At 33.0% G+C, this 17,891-nt stretch overlaps 1 protein-coding gene across 1 annotated transcript in view; it reads left to right on the top strand.

Annotated features, from left to right (window-relative positions):
- DCDC1 (doublecortin domain containing 1) overlaps positions 1–17,891 on the top strand; it is a 465,966-nt gene that overhangs the window by 92,717 nt on the left and 355,358 nt on the right. The window contains exon 9 of the mRNA XM_032415097.1: positions 4,638–4,804. Coding sequence (XP_032270988.1) covers positions 4,638–4,804 — 167 coding nt within the window. The remainder of the gene's footprint in view (positions 1–4,637; positions 4,805–17,891) is intronic.

The following is a 17,891-nucleotide window of genomic DNA, read 5'->3' as shown; positions in this document are numbered from 1 at the left end:
TTCTCTAGGTATAGAACTTGACAGACATTCCAGCCTATTTCTACTTGGTAAGTTCCATTAGCTTTGTGGTTTCTCTTTAGAGAGGTATTTGCCTCCTTGTCAAAAATTCTTGTACTGCTCCCATATGAATCCAAATAAGTTCAAGCTTCTTATCAGTGATGAAGTGCTTTTAATATAAGGTCTTCTTGAAGGCTGAACAGCTTCTTTTTTTTATGAATAGCTTTTGAACTCATTGTGTTTGGTGTCCTTAGAGGGTATCATTTTTATTATTTACAGTAGCTATTTTGACCTTAACCTAATATTTTTGCTTTGTTACATAGGTTTTATTGTGTGCTTTTCCCCATAGTAGCATGATTTATGACAGGGTAGGATAGAGCACATGAGGTTTTTCCAAGACTTTTTAAATACCCACCTCTGGCCTTCTCCTGGCTTGTTAATGCTTCACTGCCAAATTGTATCATTTTCTTTTGTAATTATTTTCCTTCTTAGTCTTCAAGATCATTTTATAAGGAGAATTAAGACAAAACAGTTGTACATATTCTAAATGTGCTTCAAAATTCTGGCATATTAATAGTTACTAAATTTTGATGAAATTTTCATTTGGTCACAGAAAGTTACAGATTCTAAGTGATTGTGCATAGCCTTTGTGCATAAGTTGAACTCATGGGCTTAAAAGTTACCTAAAAGACTGTCCACAGCAGATCCAAAGTACTTTTAATTTGTCTGGTAGACATTCATTGAGCACTGCTTTTACCAAACCAAAAACCACTATGGCCTCAAAACCCTGAAGCATTTGTGATTTACTGGAGGATGGAAATGGGAGTGGAGAAGATAAGGATTAATTCAAATCAGTAAGGGGAAAATAAAATTACAAACAATGCTCTGGGAAACATAAAAGAGGGAACAGTTAATTCAGTCTAAATAAAATGGGATATTTTGCCATAGAACGTAATATTTGATATGAACCTTGAAGGACAAGAATATATTCACAGGTGGAAAAAAGGAGGAACAAATGCAAGGGAAATGGAACAGCATGAGTGAGAAAAGTATCCTTTGATAGTTATGAAATTGATATAGCTACTACTTTCAATCATATGATCTGTTTACCCATGATGCTCAATACTAACTCTACCAGGGAAATTACTCCTTTTGGTCACATGATCTACTTACTCAGCATCCTCAGTCTCAACTCCAAATGCATTGAAACTATTGGATTAATTTTAATTTGCACTGTAGTCATAACTTGAGAATAAACAAAATGGATAAAAAGTTATCATCCTCATAACTGCACCTCTCCAGTGGTGGTAGTGATCCCAATGGAATGATCACATTTGACTGATCTATGTATATTGATTAATTTAATGAATGATTAATTTCTAAACCACTTATCTAATAAAAATGTTGAGGCCCTATTTAATGAAAATACTGAAATTACAAAAAAGCAAAGCTCTGGTTGCAATTATGTAAATAGGAGCAAATAGGTAGAACACATGTAATTAAGGCCCCAAACTTCAGAAGAAATACTGTGTGTACCTATGCACACCAATAGGAAAGGAACGTAGGATAATAGGAGCCAGCTAACCTTATTGAATGAGGCAATGTTTCTGAGTAGCAGTTTGAAGGAGAAACTCATGGTTTATGCACAAAATAATACCCTGGAGTTCATTCATTGGGAAAGACATTTTTTTTTTTCTTTGAGTGTCTCTCATGGGCCTTGTTAGCTCATAGCAACATCTAGGTTTATGCTCTTTCCAAGGTTGAAAGTGCCTATTGTCCTTTCTAAATGATTGCCTTTGTTTTTTGCACATCTTTATGCAATAGTCTTCTTTAATAGAATAGAATGCACTTAGCTTCAGAAACAGAGTAAAAGAGAACTCTAAATAAAAGAAAAAGGTTGGTTAAGAACACTTATGAATTGTTTTTGGTATAGAATATTACAGATATCCTCTAAAATTCTTAAAAAATAATTCACACTCAACATTAAAAATCTATGATTGGGGTTGAAAAGTCAATTGACTTATTTTTAATCAATTATTCTATTCTATTTCAAAACTATCATTTTAGGTCAATCCTTTTTTATGGAGAGTTCTTTAATTCCAACTGATTAATAAATTTTATTTTTTTAAAATATATTAGGCTTATTTATACTTCCTTTCTAAGTACTTAGGGCGTATCATTTTCTTATGTTTTCTGTACCTTCCTAGTTAGTGGAAACATTGTTTGTTCTTGGAGTGTGCTTTGTCTTCCTTTTCAAGAAGATCATCAAAGTTACTAGTTTGCAGCTCCCAAAAAGAAAAGAGCCTTCTAATCCCTGGTTCAGAGGCTAACCTTTATTAGCGCTCTTGTGGTTATAATGAGGACCCTGCTTCCAGCAGGGAGATTCTGGAATACTGAACAGATTATTCAACAAGTTCAGAGCAGATTTTGAAGTCCCTTATAAAACCTGCTTGTGAATACTGCTTTCTTTGCTTTGCTATTTCTGGTTTCCATAGTATTCCTAATTACATAAATCATGTGGAGCATGGGAGTTTTTTCCATCCTGTATCAGTTCTGACACTGCTTGCATTTTGATATAATTTGTATTTTTTTCCTAAACTATATATATATTTTTTTCTTAAATTCTTATTTAAGAGGACACAAACTGCGAAAACTGGAACTTGTATTAGAGGATCTATGAAATTATACTTTGGAATTCCTTGGGCTGAAATAAAGAATTTGAAAGTTATTTTGTGGCAAGCATGGATGAATAAGGCTATAACACTAGAGAATCTGAGAACATGTTCTCAGGTTTAAATTCAAGATTAAATCTAGGATGTAGATCATGCAGGTTTATTACCTACTTCTCAATTTACTTAAAATTATTTCAACTTAATAGCTATTTATGTAATGCCTTTCCATGTTCAAAAACTGTAATAGGTTCAATGAGTGTACCAAATTAAAAGTTTACAAATTAAAACCCAGTACATAGTAATGTATGAATGTTATAACAGTTAACTAAAAGCACTGATGATTTTTAAGCTAGTTTTCTTTAGGAAAAATTATAATCAAGATTGGTTTATACCATACATTTTTTTAAAGATCGAAGAGTTATAATTCTAAAAATAAGTTTCTTTTTCTTTCTTTTATAGTATATATGATCTTTTATTTTAAAAAGTTTGTGGTATTTATGATAAAACTTAATAGAAATAATTGCTCCAGTATAAACATGGTTTTAATATGAGAATTTTAGGAATTAATTTCTGAGGCTGGATGAGTGAATTTCATGCACGCAACTAAAGATGTCTAAATAGTCATTGGGTCGTAATTTTCTTTTAACTTTATTTATAGTAGTTTTAGAAAAGCTTAAGTTCTATTTCCAACATTCTCCTTAGTGTTGAATATATTAGAAAGAATTTAAATTGTGCTATGGTAGAGAGTTGCAGAACTTAGTGCCATAAAATGCATAACTTTTTTACTAGGAGCAAAATTCAGCAGAATACCAATAGCAAAGGCCATTTGCATAACTCAGCCGCTCAGCAGCTCAGCTGAACCTAATTGTAATTCAATTTCCAGATTGCTACGCTAGGCCTCTTTGCATAAAATATGCCACATATAACATAACCAATGGCATGGAGCTAGGAGCTATTTTCTTTGCTGGTGATCTATTTAATTTCTTTTCTATTAGAAATATGTATCAGAATAAGGTAGCCAAGCCATATAGTTATTTTGTATGTTTATATTGTGTTACATGTGTATACTTAAGACCAAGTTAAAAAATGATATCCTTTCATTTTTCTGGGTTCCCAAATGTACCTAAGATTTTTTTTTATTTCTTTATTTCTGTCATTTCAGAGGGAAATTAAATCTTGAAAAATGTTAGCTAGTTGCCATGTTATTTGACTATTTTACACTAGAAAGACTTTATAAGCTAATCGTGTGAAAAAGTATATAAACATGCCTGTCAAGTCCAGTATAGATGTTGTAATACGGGCCAACAAGTAAATATCTTCTATCTGTTTACAAAATGGGTACTGGAATAGCATTCCTAAATCTTTGACTAGCTTTTATCCCAGAACCTTAAAAACAAAAAGGTACAATAAAATGCTTGCTTAAGATTCCTTTTATTTTTAAACAGCCTTGCCACCTTGTTTTTATGGGTTATTTAAGCAATGGCAGTGAAAAGACTTGAATAGGATGGCTTATAAAGGTGTGTATTATATTTTATGAATAATTTCCAGATGTGATGTTTTAGATATATAGACTCCTCTATGGGAAGCTATATACAGAAACAACATGGATCTTACAATTTTATCAGGACAATGCAAGTAGATTTCAGCAAGGTTGGTTCCAACTCATCTGTGATAAATGAGAAGATAAGGCAATCAGTGCACACCATGACACTCTGCAGCTAGTTAGGCACACTTCAGAACTATTCAGGTGTGCTCACAAAGCTTATGAGTCTTGCATGGGGGGTGTCTCAATATAAATACATCCTTCATGGTGGCCACTAGTAATGCAGGAATTGCCTCTGTAAGACTTAACCCAGGTCAGATATAAATAATAGATGTTAAGAGTTAGTTCTGGTACTGGGGCTGTGTTCCAGGCAGTGCATTTCAGTTGGGTCAAAAGAATTTATTTTCCCTTATTTTCTTGCATAGTTCCTCTGCTTGAAAAATGCCTGCAAAATTCCATCACACCTTTGCGGGGACCAGTTTGGGTCTCTAAGGGAGAAGGTTTCAGCCCCTCAGGAGCTAAGATGTACATCCAAGGAGTTCTTTTGGCCTTGTACCAACGACTAAAATCTGCAAAAAAATATTATACACAGGTGAGTCATCCCTCTTTAAAAATGGCTTTATTATGTGTTTTAAAATGTACTTGGTTGTATAGAGGCGATGATTGGCATTGTGTCATAAAAAAACTGTGACATGTATTTTGTGAACTCAGTACCCGTTAGGGAGCCAAAATGCTTCTTCTGTAATCTCAAAGCCAACAATAATGGGGCTAATTGTATCTGTCTTTTGGTATGGGATGTCATATGTCTCATCTTTTCTTGCTGCATACTGTGCAAAGCGACGGCAACTCCTTAGGTGGAATTTCTATAGACAGTTACTTTAAGCAAGAAAATGAATAGCTCCTAAATCATTTGAAGGTTTAAATGCTCAGCCTTCTTTTTTCTTTTCTTTTCTTTCTTTCTTTTTTTTTTCAGTATGAAATCAGAATGGCTATTGTAGAAGTTGGGCTAAAATGTAAACCAATCGCATTCTGGGAAAAGAAATTGTGAATTAACTTCTTGTCAAGACTAACTCACTTCATTTATGCTTATTTAACTTGTATGTTTAGAAAGTAAAGAAATAGAACTAATATATTTGAATCTGGTTAAACTTAATTTTGTCCTTTAATTTCTAAGTATCCTTTCCATAACTGTGAGTGTGTGTGTGTATGTGTGTGTGTAAAGACTTTGATATTTTTAGAACTACTTATAGGGACTTTGATTTATCTTAAAGTGGAACTAACATTGCAAAGCGGAATGATTGATGGCCATTTTTTTAAAATAAAAATGGAGTTACCACATTTTTAGAATCCCCTCTGCACTTGGTCTTAAGAAGTTAAGCATATATTTTACCATCTTAAATGAAGTCTAGGTTTTACATTTCTAACTATGAGGAACTGGGCTCATTATCTCAGGCCACAGACCATTGAAAAATGAATATTTTCAAAGCATCACGCTATTATTCTCTGTGTGCTGGGGGAGGGGAGGTAAGAATGGGATGTGGTCTCAGTGTTCACACAGCACCTCCTGCTGTCTGGTTTGGAAAAGGACAATTTGTATTGACGAAATTCTTGAACGAGGTATCCAGAATTAGCAAGAAATATCTTCCCATGAGAAACTTTTATTCTCAAAATGTGATTATCTGCTTAGTTAATTAATTTTAGTGGGCCCAGAAATGGGATTAATAATTATTATAGATAAGGCTATTTATAATAATAAATATGAAAAAATGCAAATCCAAACTTATTTTTGGAAGTTTTTATTAAGCCAATATCATATATAAAAACTGGTACAAATATATTTTATTATAATTTCAGTCAAATTATTTAAATTGAAATATATTTAACTTTTAAGATACAATGATATAAAATAGATTATGACCAGTTTAATTATCATAATTTATTTGGTATTAAATGGTTTGATTCTACTTATTAGACAGTTTAAAATTATTTGATATTTAAAAAAGAGATCATTCTCCAGTACAAGGAAAACCCTGTTTAAATCAAATCTTAAAAAACTTAAACATTTTCTAAGTTTTATTAAAAGTGAGGACGTTAGAGATAAGAAACTGCTCAGAAAGTAGTTAAGGCTTGTTTTTTTTCTTGCATTGTCCTAAGCATGTAAAATTGAAATAGATATATACAGTTGTACTAGATTGAAAAGAGTTCTGTGTATTGTGAAAAAAGAAGGTTTTTCAAGAATTACTTACTGCTTTGATTTTAAAGGTTTCTTTAGGACTCAAAATTGATGAAAAATATATTTTGAACAAAATATGAACAATAATTAACATTTTTAAAAAGCATCTTTGAAGTTGTCTAGATCATCAACACTCTGCCAAATTTGGGAATATTTAAAAACCTAGGCTCTTTGCCATTCCTAACTAAACCTTTCACTTTTGCTAAGTTGTAATAACTTAAATCTTTGCACTCAACAGCTTTAATGTGACATTTATTTAGGTTTTATTTTAAAATATAAACATGAAGAAAAAGAAATAGAAGTTTACCTGTTATGCATTTCCGTGCAAATTTCTATTTCTTTTAGATATGCTCAATTCTATGTATTCTTGAGTCTCTTTTGTATTGTTATATCATGATTTAATTTAAAATTATTTGCAATGTTTAGATAAGTCACTGTAGCGATACCATTGTCAGGTCATCAGTGGCTAAGTGTTAAGCCTGGCAATCGCTTTAATGTGAGTAGGACTTCTTAGCAAATATCCTTCTTAGCACTAATGAACTTTATGTGAACTGCATTTACTTCATTTGACCTTAGGGATAGCTTTTTCTATTTAGTTTTATATAAGATCATGTTAAGGAATCATTAGATAGGTAAAATGGAGATGGGTGATGATTCCTATTTCCTTAACAAATCTAAGCTTATAAATTATTGAATTAGGTGAACTCTTGATATTATTTCCATTGATTTCACTTCTGAGATAATATACAAAAACAATAATATTGTTTTGCTGGGATTCTGTCAAAGGAAATTTCTTTAAATCTTTAAATTGGATGTCTCGGGATTCCCAAAGGGAAATTCTTTTAAATAATTTGATAAAATAGATCTAAAAGGAAAGTCAGAACTACTGGTTTTATGTTTATAGGCTTATTCATTTTTCAATTTCTAACTTTAACGTGGCTATTATAGCATGCAACCGAATTAAGCCCACTACATTAGTGTGGTCTTAAATATATACTGATTCATGTATATAAAATGAGATATTATATTTAGGACAGCATAAAGTCACTTAGTCTTACATTTATCACATTTATTTCCTTAAAAGTGGAAACATCTTAGAAATTGCTCAGAGCTAAGCAGAATCTATTTAATTGGTAATCTTTGAAGTAGCATAAACGCATTCCTATGAAATGCAGTTAACACTTTCAGCGACAGGGCCTGTTCCATCTCATTAGCATTCTTGTTAAGTAGTGGTGCTGTTGGTGGGGGTGTTGAAGTAGGAATGCCATTGTGTCGAGTTCCAGTGTTTGGGGACAAACACTGCTGTGGAAGGAACGTGTGAAAAGGCCACAGTCCTGTCAGTGAATGAGGAAGGCTGTGCTTTCTGTGTGCTTCAAGCAGGGAAGCTGTCATTCATAGGCCTAACACAGCTAAACAGAGGCCAAAACACAAGCCTGCACTACCTTTTAAAATGATATTAGTGATTTTTAAACATGATCTTCTTTATTTATGATCCAACATAGAGCTCTTCGTTGCTGTCAGTAAACAAAATATATGTCAGTCTCTTCAGAAACACTGTAGAGATACATAAAAGTCCATGGAACTGTGCCAGGAGGCTATATAAATAATGATTTGGAATGACTGATCTTAAGTACAAACGTGATCTTTAGGAAACGTTCATTGCTGGAAATGTCTTCTCGGTTTTGATACTTCTTTACATTTTTCCCCCCAACCAACAAAATTCCTGGGTACATTTAAATAATGCGTACATTGCACTCTTCTTTTAAAATAGTTTCTAAAAGAACTCATAAACATACAGCATAGCTTAACAGTTGTTATTGATTGCATCATCATTTTCGAAATTCAGAGAGAAACAAAGGAGATGAGTATCTAACTGTAATATCTTAACAACCACCATCTTAATTATGAAGAAAATCATAGTCTCTGTGGAATTTAAGATATGAAAAAATTTGAAGGAAATTTTTTATCTTATTCCTCATTTTCAGCACTTTGGAAAGAAATGATCTTTGAAATTAAATTTTAGCTTGTTGATAACTTAAAAACAAGAAATAAGAAAAATACACCCAAATATTTCTTAAACTCTTGGAGCATTTTCTAAACTTAAAACAAACAAACAAACAAACAAACAAAAAACAACCTGACAATTTCTATTTACGTCTGAAGCTGCAGGGAAGTGTTTTATTTCTGTAATTTTAATTTGGAAATATGTACTTGGGCTGTTTGTAATAGGCCCTTACTTAATGAAGTTTGTTGAAAACTATAATTTTCTGCCTGAGTGATTCAAGTTTTTTTGATATATGGTCCTTTTGATTTATTAATATAAGCAAGGTACTTTTAAAAATGCTATTATATGCTATTTCTAAATGTTCCATTTTTGGTGTGTTGGGTTTAAGAATCTTAGACACTAAATCTCTATTTAAAAATTGGGTTTCACTTTTTAAACTGGAATTGTACTATAACTTTATTGTACTATAACTTTATTGTACTATAACTTTCTTTATGTAATTAGATGAGGAAATGACCATCCAGCTTCAGCATATATTGGTTTTGCAGTTTAAAACTGAAATGTATTTTATTATTACATTAAACTAACCTCTACCAAAGCTCTAGATTTTGTTAAAAATTTTTCCTAAGTTAATGTTGGTTCACTTTATCCACGTTCTTAATAAGTTTGATACTTAGATATCAAACCAATAATAATAATAATATAATTCTACTCAGAAAAGATTCAGTTCAAAATACGCTTGAATTACATTTAGTGCTGACAGAATATGTCGACTGCAAAAAGTATTTTTAAAGGAATGTTAATATTTTAATTTTCCATAAAAGAAGTATTGAAAGTTTATCTTTTTATGTCTTGTATCTTAGATCAAAGTCATTTATTGGTCTTAACACGACTGAAGGAATAACTATTTCTATTTCATTTTTTATATATACTTTATTTTTGGTATGCCAGCTACTTTTCCTCCCTGTTTTATTGAGATATAATTGACATATAACATTATGTAAGTTTAAGGTGTAAAATATGATGCTTGGATACACTTAAATATTATAAAATGATTACCATAGTAGGGTTAGTTAATACCTCTATCATCTCACATAGTTATCATTTCTTTTTTGTGGTGAGAACGTTCAAGATCTACTCTCTTAACAACTTTCAAGTATATAATATAGTATTGTTAACTATAGTCACTTTCTGTACATTAGATCCCCATCTATATATACATTAAAAATTGGGCTGTTTCCTTGATTTAACCTTCATGGGGCAATACCCAAAATAGTTCAATTTTGAACTTCTTGATGTCTTTTGAAAGCTTGGAACAAAATTTATAATATATAAATATAACTTATTATTAAACACATTAAAATTGTGTTGCAGATGTTTCAAGTAGTTTGAAAACTACTTCTGAAGGTTCTGATAGGTAATGTTTTAGAATATTAGGTTGCTTGTAGATTTGAATGATGGTTGATTTTTTTTCTTTTCCTGAAACCAAGCTACATTCTAGTTACTTGAAGTATTTTAAGAACCTTAAACTTGTGTCTTTTTCTAAGTGTCATGCTTTGAGCAGGCCTAACATCAGTTAAATGAAGTGAAAATTGCATTCTTGTCTTGATAGAGATGAAAATGGATTTCTGGTCATGAAATAGATGTAGTTGTCACTTTTTAAAAAAGGTGTCAGCAGTTTGCTTCAGTGAGTAAGGTGCCAATTCAGTATGGCAGTAAACTTGTGATCTGAGCAATCAATAAAATGCTTCAATAACTTCTGCTTCATTACACTTATAATAAGAGGCTATAGATCCGTGGCACATAAAATGTTGATAAAGAGGATATGTGGGGACTGACTGTGACAATTTTCTTGAAAGTACAGTAAGTGCAATATTGCCATCTAGAGTTTGTGCATAGGTAATTATTACAGAGAGGGACAAAAACCACGATGGGATAAAACAGGAAATGATATTGAAATACTGTTTATTTTCCATCATTTATCCATGACACATTTATCATCATGGAACATTTCATTTGAGTTGTCATAAAGCTGTTTAGGTCAGGAGAAGAATTTTCCAATCTGTATTTTTCTCTAATTCTCTTAGAATTATACTACCAAATGTCAAATATGTATCTCTGGCTCAAATTTGAACTTTTTACCATGAAAGCTATTTATTAAATAACTCACTTTGGAAAAAAAAATTAGACTTAGAGGTTTTCCTTTTTTCCCCTGGTAATTCAGTTATATCAAAACAGAGAGCTTTATTGACATCTCAATTGGATACCTTTCAATTCAAAATATTATCTTTATTAATATTAAACACCCCTTCAAGAAATAAGAGCCAAGTAAGAGCTCTTACTTAAAAAATGGTATTTTAAAATGATTATATAGGGAGATAGACTTTCCTGCTTATGTCATTATGAACATTTTAATGAAAAGTTCCACTTGGAGATTGAAAATATGTCTTCGTCTTTAAATCACTAAAACACTTTAATCATCTAAAAACACTTTAAAAAGTATTAGTTATCACTTTTTTGATTAAGAGATTTTTTAACTTTTTAATTTTTTTTGGAATTAATTAATATGGAAAATACATTTTTAAACTAAGCATTATTGAGCTTTTTCTCCCTCTGAACTTGTGACTGAAAATGCAAATTGCATAATAGAAAAATTTTTTAAATCTGCATTTACTGTATTACTTAATATAAAGTAAACTTAATATGGATAGAGATGACTTACTAAGGAAAGTTAGGTAATCTGGAAAGGTTATTACCTTTATTCTTCCATTTATATCTTTTTCAATTTGTATAGATAGCTTTTATAAGTTTATAGACCTCGGCCTTCAGATTTTCCTGAGAATGATTTCCTGAGAACGATAATTTGGCATTAATATAATAATGCATTTTTGTCCCTAATATCACACTGGTTAGGTACACATAGGTACATCTATGTGTGAATGATTTCTATAATTATAAAAAATGGAAATGATTCAATATATTAATTTATTTTCCTTTTTGGATCAAAGTTTTATTCTCAAATGTCCTAATATTATATTTTCTTTACTTATATTTAATTTAAGACAACTCTTTAGATGAGGGACTCTTATTTTGAAATTTTTAATCATACTGAGTAGAAAATGTTGCATTTTAAAACCTCCAAATAAGTATAGGATTGTTCTGGTAAAGTAAGTGAGAGTAGACCTGACAAATTTTCTTTAAATTACTCAACCACCTACAGGTATTCTTGCCTATGACTCTTTTGAAATGAGAATAAATTTTATAGAGTTACAGCAACAAAGTGAAAGAGTGTGTTTGATAGATTCCCTGAACAGTTTCAACACCCACAGGTATTATTTGTAAGAAAACAATCATGCCGAGTCTTCAGCTGGTTAGAGAGGGCACAGCATTCTATCTTCACCTGACATCCTATCTGTTCCGTCAACATCCTAGGCCCCCTGCCTGCCGCCCCCTCCTCCCAAAACAATAATGCTCACTGAGAGGTTTGTGTGAATGGACAAGAATATGAAATTTTCTTTTTCCCTTGGAGAACTAAAGCAGTATTGAAGGCATATTCCTAGGGGGAGGAAAACCAACTGTCTTGAGGATTGACTAGCATTTTCTATTTTCTATTCAAATTGATCAGTGTTGTCAGTGATTGTTAGTTAAGATCTTTGATTATTAAGTCTGACTACTGATTGATGAAAGGGAGACTCTTAGTGTAAATGTTTTGGAAATCGTTGCCTTGCTTTATTTTATTAAGAGGCATATAGTGGTTTCCTCTCACCTGTTGTTAATAACATTAGCTTGAATAAATGTTAAATAAAACAATAAATTGCTGATTTTTAAATAATATAACTCATTATTTACAAATATTTTATATATGTAACAAAGATGCAAAGGAGTATAACATTAATTTATCAGTGTCTTCAGTCACATGTTTTTTCAAAGTAATTATGTCAGAAAAATCAATTTTACATAATTTCCAAAAAACAATCAGCATCCAGTTACATTTTTAAAAGATTTCAAGTTCCTAAATAAAGCGAATCATATACATAGATAAAGGGTACAGCAAGAATCCATTTATCAACACTTACTATTCACTGGGAAGTAATTATTGAAAGCTTCAGAAAAGAGAATAACAGCATAAGTAAAAGGTACTGGAAAAGATCCTAGTCTTAAGCCTTGGCAAGCCACAGGTGAGTTGTATCTTTTAGAGCTGTACTGCCCACTACACTATTAAAATTTAATAGTGGTTCTTAAATTTAAATTAGTTATAATAAAATAAAATAAAAGAACTTAGTTCCTCAGTCTCACTATCCACATTTCAAATGCTCAATAGCTACATCATCTTTGAAAATTCTATTGGACAGTGCTCTTCTACCAGAAAGAAATTTAGTCTATATACCCTAATTATACTTCTGGCATTGAATTTTACATTCAGTGACTAACAAAATAAAAAAGTCTCTTTTAATATGATATGGGTTCAAATTGGTGTTGAGTAGATAAAGTACTCTGGTCTTCATAAAACAAAATAAATTACATCACATAGGTCACAATCTATTTGTCATCTAACCACCAGATGGACACCTGTAGGACTTTCAGTGTATGTCAGGATCCCTATAAGTAAACTATATGGTGTCATGTCTTTAGGGACTATGATTGTGGTAGTGACTGAATTAACCTTACCTTGTTTGGTGAAAAAAGATCTCCCTCCTCTGTGAAAAAAAGATTAGAGGGGGCCAAAGAAGATGGACTCAAATGATGAAGTGTTGAGTAGTTCTTTATGTGCTCCATCTGTGCATTAACCAGGGTTGATGATACAGCAGAACTATCTAAGACCTTGCCCTTGGGAAGCTTCCATTCTTGTTTTGTAGATAAAGCATAGGCACATGAAACTCTTAGGAGACATGCTTATCAATATGTACGTGAGTACTAAAAATATGTGGTATTAGATTCTGTGTTGTAGGGGAACTTAAATAAAAAAGATTATTAAAAATAGAATGAAAGCATTTTAAGGTTGCGGTGAAATTTAGAGGCCATCTAATCCAGTTCTCTCAATTTACAGATAACAAGAGTAACAACAATGATAATAATTATCTCATTGGGTTGTTATGAGGATTAAATAGTTAATGTATATAAAACTCTTAACACAGTACCTGAGATATGGTAAGTGGTCAGTAGGTGTTAGCTATCATTATCATCTTTATTATTAATTTTTTTAGCTTTATTGAGGTATAATTGATAAAATTATAAGATATTTAAAGTGTACATCATGGTGATTTGACAGAAGTTGACATTGTAAAAAGATTCCTACCATCTAGTTAATTAACACATCTATCACCCATATACTTATATGTCTTTTTTGATGAGAACATTTAAGTTCTATTATTTTAGCAAAATTTCAATATGATACAATGTTACCAAAATTTCAATATGATACAATGTCACCATGTCATACCTTAGATCCTCAGGCTTTATTCATTGTATAGCTTAAAGTTTGTACCCTCTTACCAACCTCTTCCTGTTTTCCACACTTGCAGTCCCTGGGAACCACTTTTTCTTTTTTTTTTTTTTTTTAAAAAACTCTTTTTTTTTTTTTTTAAATTTTTTTTTTTTTTTTTTGAGAGAGAGAGAATGAGAGACAGAGAGCATGAGAGGGAGGAGGGTCAGAGGGAGAAGCAGACTCCCCGCTGAGCAGGGAGCCCGATGCGGGACTCGATCCTGGAACTCCAGGATCATGACCTGAGCCGAAGGCAGTCGCTTAACCAACTGAGCCACCCAGGTGCCCCGGGAACCACTTTTTCACTCTGTTTCTATGAGTTTAATATTTTTTTTTGATTCCACATATAAGTGATACCTTTATTATTAATATTATAGATAAGGCAATTGAGATACTTGTCTAAAATGAGACAGCAAGACAGAGTTATAAAGGGACTGGAACTCCATGTTTGCTGTTAGAGTAGGCAAGGTATGCTTCATTAACTGAAGTATGGGGAGGGCTTTTAAAAAGAGATTCATATAGGCAATGCTATGAAGTTAGGAGTGAGTAAGACTTATTTTCTAACAAGTTACACTTGATACAAGAAAGGTTATTGGTGATTTTGAAAGATGATGAAACCTTAGAGTGAACAGGGTTAAGGAAAGAATTGATGTTGAGGAAATAAGGGCAGTGGGTTTGGATGAGACATCTTATAGGTTGAGAGTGGCTCCTATTTTTTTTTTTTTTGAGGTTCACAGTATAATAAAGAAGAAATGTCAAAATAGGATTTAAAAACCATTGGATATATTTTATATGAATACACTTAAGATTAACTCTGTCAACAACCCCCCATGACATAAGTGTTCTATTTTTTTATGATAATTACTAAATTTATTAAAAATATTAATTCATAACCCACATAGGGAGCATGGTCTGGTGATTGGACAAAAGTTTTATAATTGTCTTTTTTGGTCAGTTCTGTCAATGTATCTTTTTGGCTGTATGTATAACTTTACTTGGAGGTAAAGAAAATGGCTAAATTTGTGACCCATTTTGAATGTGAGACTGAGGCTAATGGCCTTCTTCAACCTCAGAATTGGAGCATCTGAGATCCTGGAGTGGTTGAGGAGTGTGGATAGGGAATGAAAGTTACAGAGTTTGAAAAACATATGTTGGAGTTTACTCTAGAAAGGAGATACGTGTTTCAAGGGAGCAAGTTTACACAAACACTATACAAGATATGCAAAAAAGTATTTTTAAAATACTTCAGAAAGTGCCACTCATAGTACTAGTGAAAGTAAAAACTAAATTTGATTAAGGCCAAATAATTTAACCAATCTTTTAGGTAACACTCAGCATTTTGGTTAAAGAGGTGCTCATATTTCTGCCCTTCTGTTTTTCCTCCAAGAAGGCATCTAGGTTTATAGGGGGGAAGAGGAGCTTAAGTCAACTGGAGTTGTTCCTCTGCAGGTTCACAAAGAGCATGAGAGTGTTTTGTTTTTTGTTTTTTAAGACTTTATTTATTTATTTGAGAGAAAGAGAGAAGGTGGGGGAGAGGTAGAGGGGCAGAAAGAAGCAGACTCCCTGCTGAGCAGGGAGCCTGCCACAGGGCTCGATCCCAGGACACCAGGATCATGACCTGAGCCAAAGGCAGATGCTTAACCAACTGAGCCACCCAGGCGCCCCAGGAGGAGTAGTTTTAAGGAATAAATGACTAGATTCTCAACTTTCAAGTGTACTTTTTACTAAAATTCTTCTGTCCGTGAATGTGCCTGCAGTGGAGGCACTTCTCCTTTCCCATCTTCTATTATTCTTAGGCAAAGCATACCTCTCCCTCATCCTGAATCTACTGCAGTGCTTCACCCTGGAGTATAAAAACCTACAGGACATCAAAGGGACATTTTGAAATTTTGGTGCCATAAACTTCTTGCAGGGGCTGTGAACCTTTCCTTGCTGTTTTTTAGGTGTTTCTGTTAAGAAAGAAATGGGATAGAAAGAAGAAGCTGAGGAGAAAAAGGAACATATAAACTTTCTGATTAAGAGCTTTTCCATATATTTTGAAAAATGGATGATGGTTGATATAAAATTGTACTGATACTTAATCTCACTGGATAGATTTAAAAGAAAAATGTATTTTTATTTAGTAATGCCAATATTTATAATATGCTGGAAAAGACATCTTTGCAACTGTTTTTAAGCTAGCAATAAAACATTTCCAATGGCAACTTAAAATGTTGATACAGGTTTCTAAGTGAGGGGTACATAGCTTTCTAAACTTTTTTAGGTAGTATGTGAGTGAAATATTTTGGACTCTTCACTGTGCCAGGGAAGCAAAGTAGTCCTTTGAGCCATGTGGTCTCCAACTGCTGAGGTATCACTGGTCTTGTTGCTGAGATTTGCAGCTGGTGTAACTCCTGATCTGCTCTCTGCTTGGTCAGGAGTGCTCCCTGGGAGCTTTTGCATTAGTTTGGCTCTCGCTGAGTTTCTGCCACATTCTTCATCTTGCCCATGGCCTAACCAGGTCACCCTAATAGCCTCTGCAGTGCAGTCAATGTGGGCATTTTGGTTCTTAAATATTGTGGCACTTCAATACCTTTTAGTTACCCAGTAGCTATGTGAGAATTTGTAGGTCTTATCCATTCCCCAACTGAAAATGACTCAAGAAAGCGAGGTGATGACCCTCTTTCTGCCTCCTACACACTATTCCACTGCATTTACTCTGTGGCTGCATCCCCCTCACTTTTGCTGAAAATTGGTGAAAGGGGACAGCCTCAATACAGTCATCTCCCAGAATATAAAATGAGAATCCAGATGGAAGCCCTTTGCCCTTAGTCTTCTCAACTTATCTAACACACCTGCTCCTCTCTAAGCTGGGAGATAGTAGACCAAATCTCAGCTCTCCCTCCACACACTGCCCCCACCCACCCATCCCACACCACCTCTTTCTCATTTTTCTTACAGTTCCTTGAAATGAGAAGAGGTGAACTTTGAGCTTTTTACCACTTCTGCATTGGTAGCTTTTGAACTTCTTTGATTGAAATCCATAGTAAAAAATACATTTCATATCATAATTCACAGAAGAAAAAATATACTTTACATTACAATTCAATTTATATACATATCTCTCCACATATGTACATAAAACAAAAAATTTTCAAAACAGGATTTAACCTTACTACATGTGAGGCACTATTCAAATGCTGGCGTGGACCCACTAAATTGATTTCACAGCCCATTGGCATATTGTATAAGGGCTGTATTTTATCCTGTACATCCTTGACATGGCTTTTGTAATTCAAAAATTTCTTCAGTATTCTATTATTAAAATTTTCAAACATACAGAAATGTCAAAAGAATTTTACAGTGAACATACATGTACCTACCACCTAGAATCTAGAATTAACATTTTACTATGTTTGTTTTATCAAATGGTATCCATCTATCCATCTTTCCATCCATCAAAACCATTTTTGGATGCATTTTCTAAGTAAGTTTCAAACATCATATACATTTTTTCCTCTTTCTTTCCTTCTCCTCCTCCTCCTCCTTCCTCTACTCTTACAAGCTGGCATATGTTGTGATTGTTTTGTACCTGGGATGTATTCTGTTGTTAAGTATTTTGAATACTACTATGAACCAGAGGTAGAACAGAGACACAAGCTGTGAGCAGAACTAAAGCCACAGGCCCGCTGGGCTCCTGGTTGGAAGTAATCTGTGGTGCCTAACTGAAAGATACTGTGTGAAGGCAGGGACAGGAGTTTGCAAGCCTTCCAACCCCAATCTTGGTGTAGCTCAGGAAGGCTGGCTGAAAAAATTTGCAGACCTACTGACAGGACTAATGGATTTATAGAGACCTCTGGGCCTATTGAGTGAAGGGGAAGCACAAAGATAAGGTTTGATTTCTTAGAACTGAGCCAGCCACCTACTGATTCTGTGACCAGATGTGTACTATCTATAATAGCTTCAGATAGTAGGCCCAG

Source organism: Phoca vitulina, unplaced genomic scaffold (assembly GCF_004348235.1).
Source record: "Phoca vitulina isolate PV1807 unplaced genomic scaffold, GSC_HSeal_1.0 scaffold16, whole genome shotgun sequence".
In the NCBI taxonomy this organism is placed as follows: Eukaryota; Metazoa; Chordata; class Mammalia; order Carnivora; family Phocidae; genus Phoca; species Phoca vitulina.
Note: the sequence above shows the minus strand (reverse complement) of the source record. Positions and strands in the feature narration are given on the sequence as shown.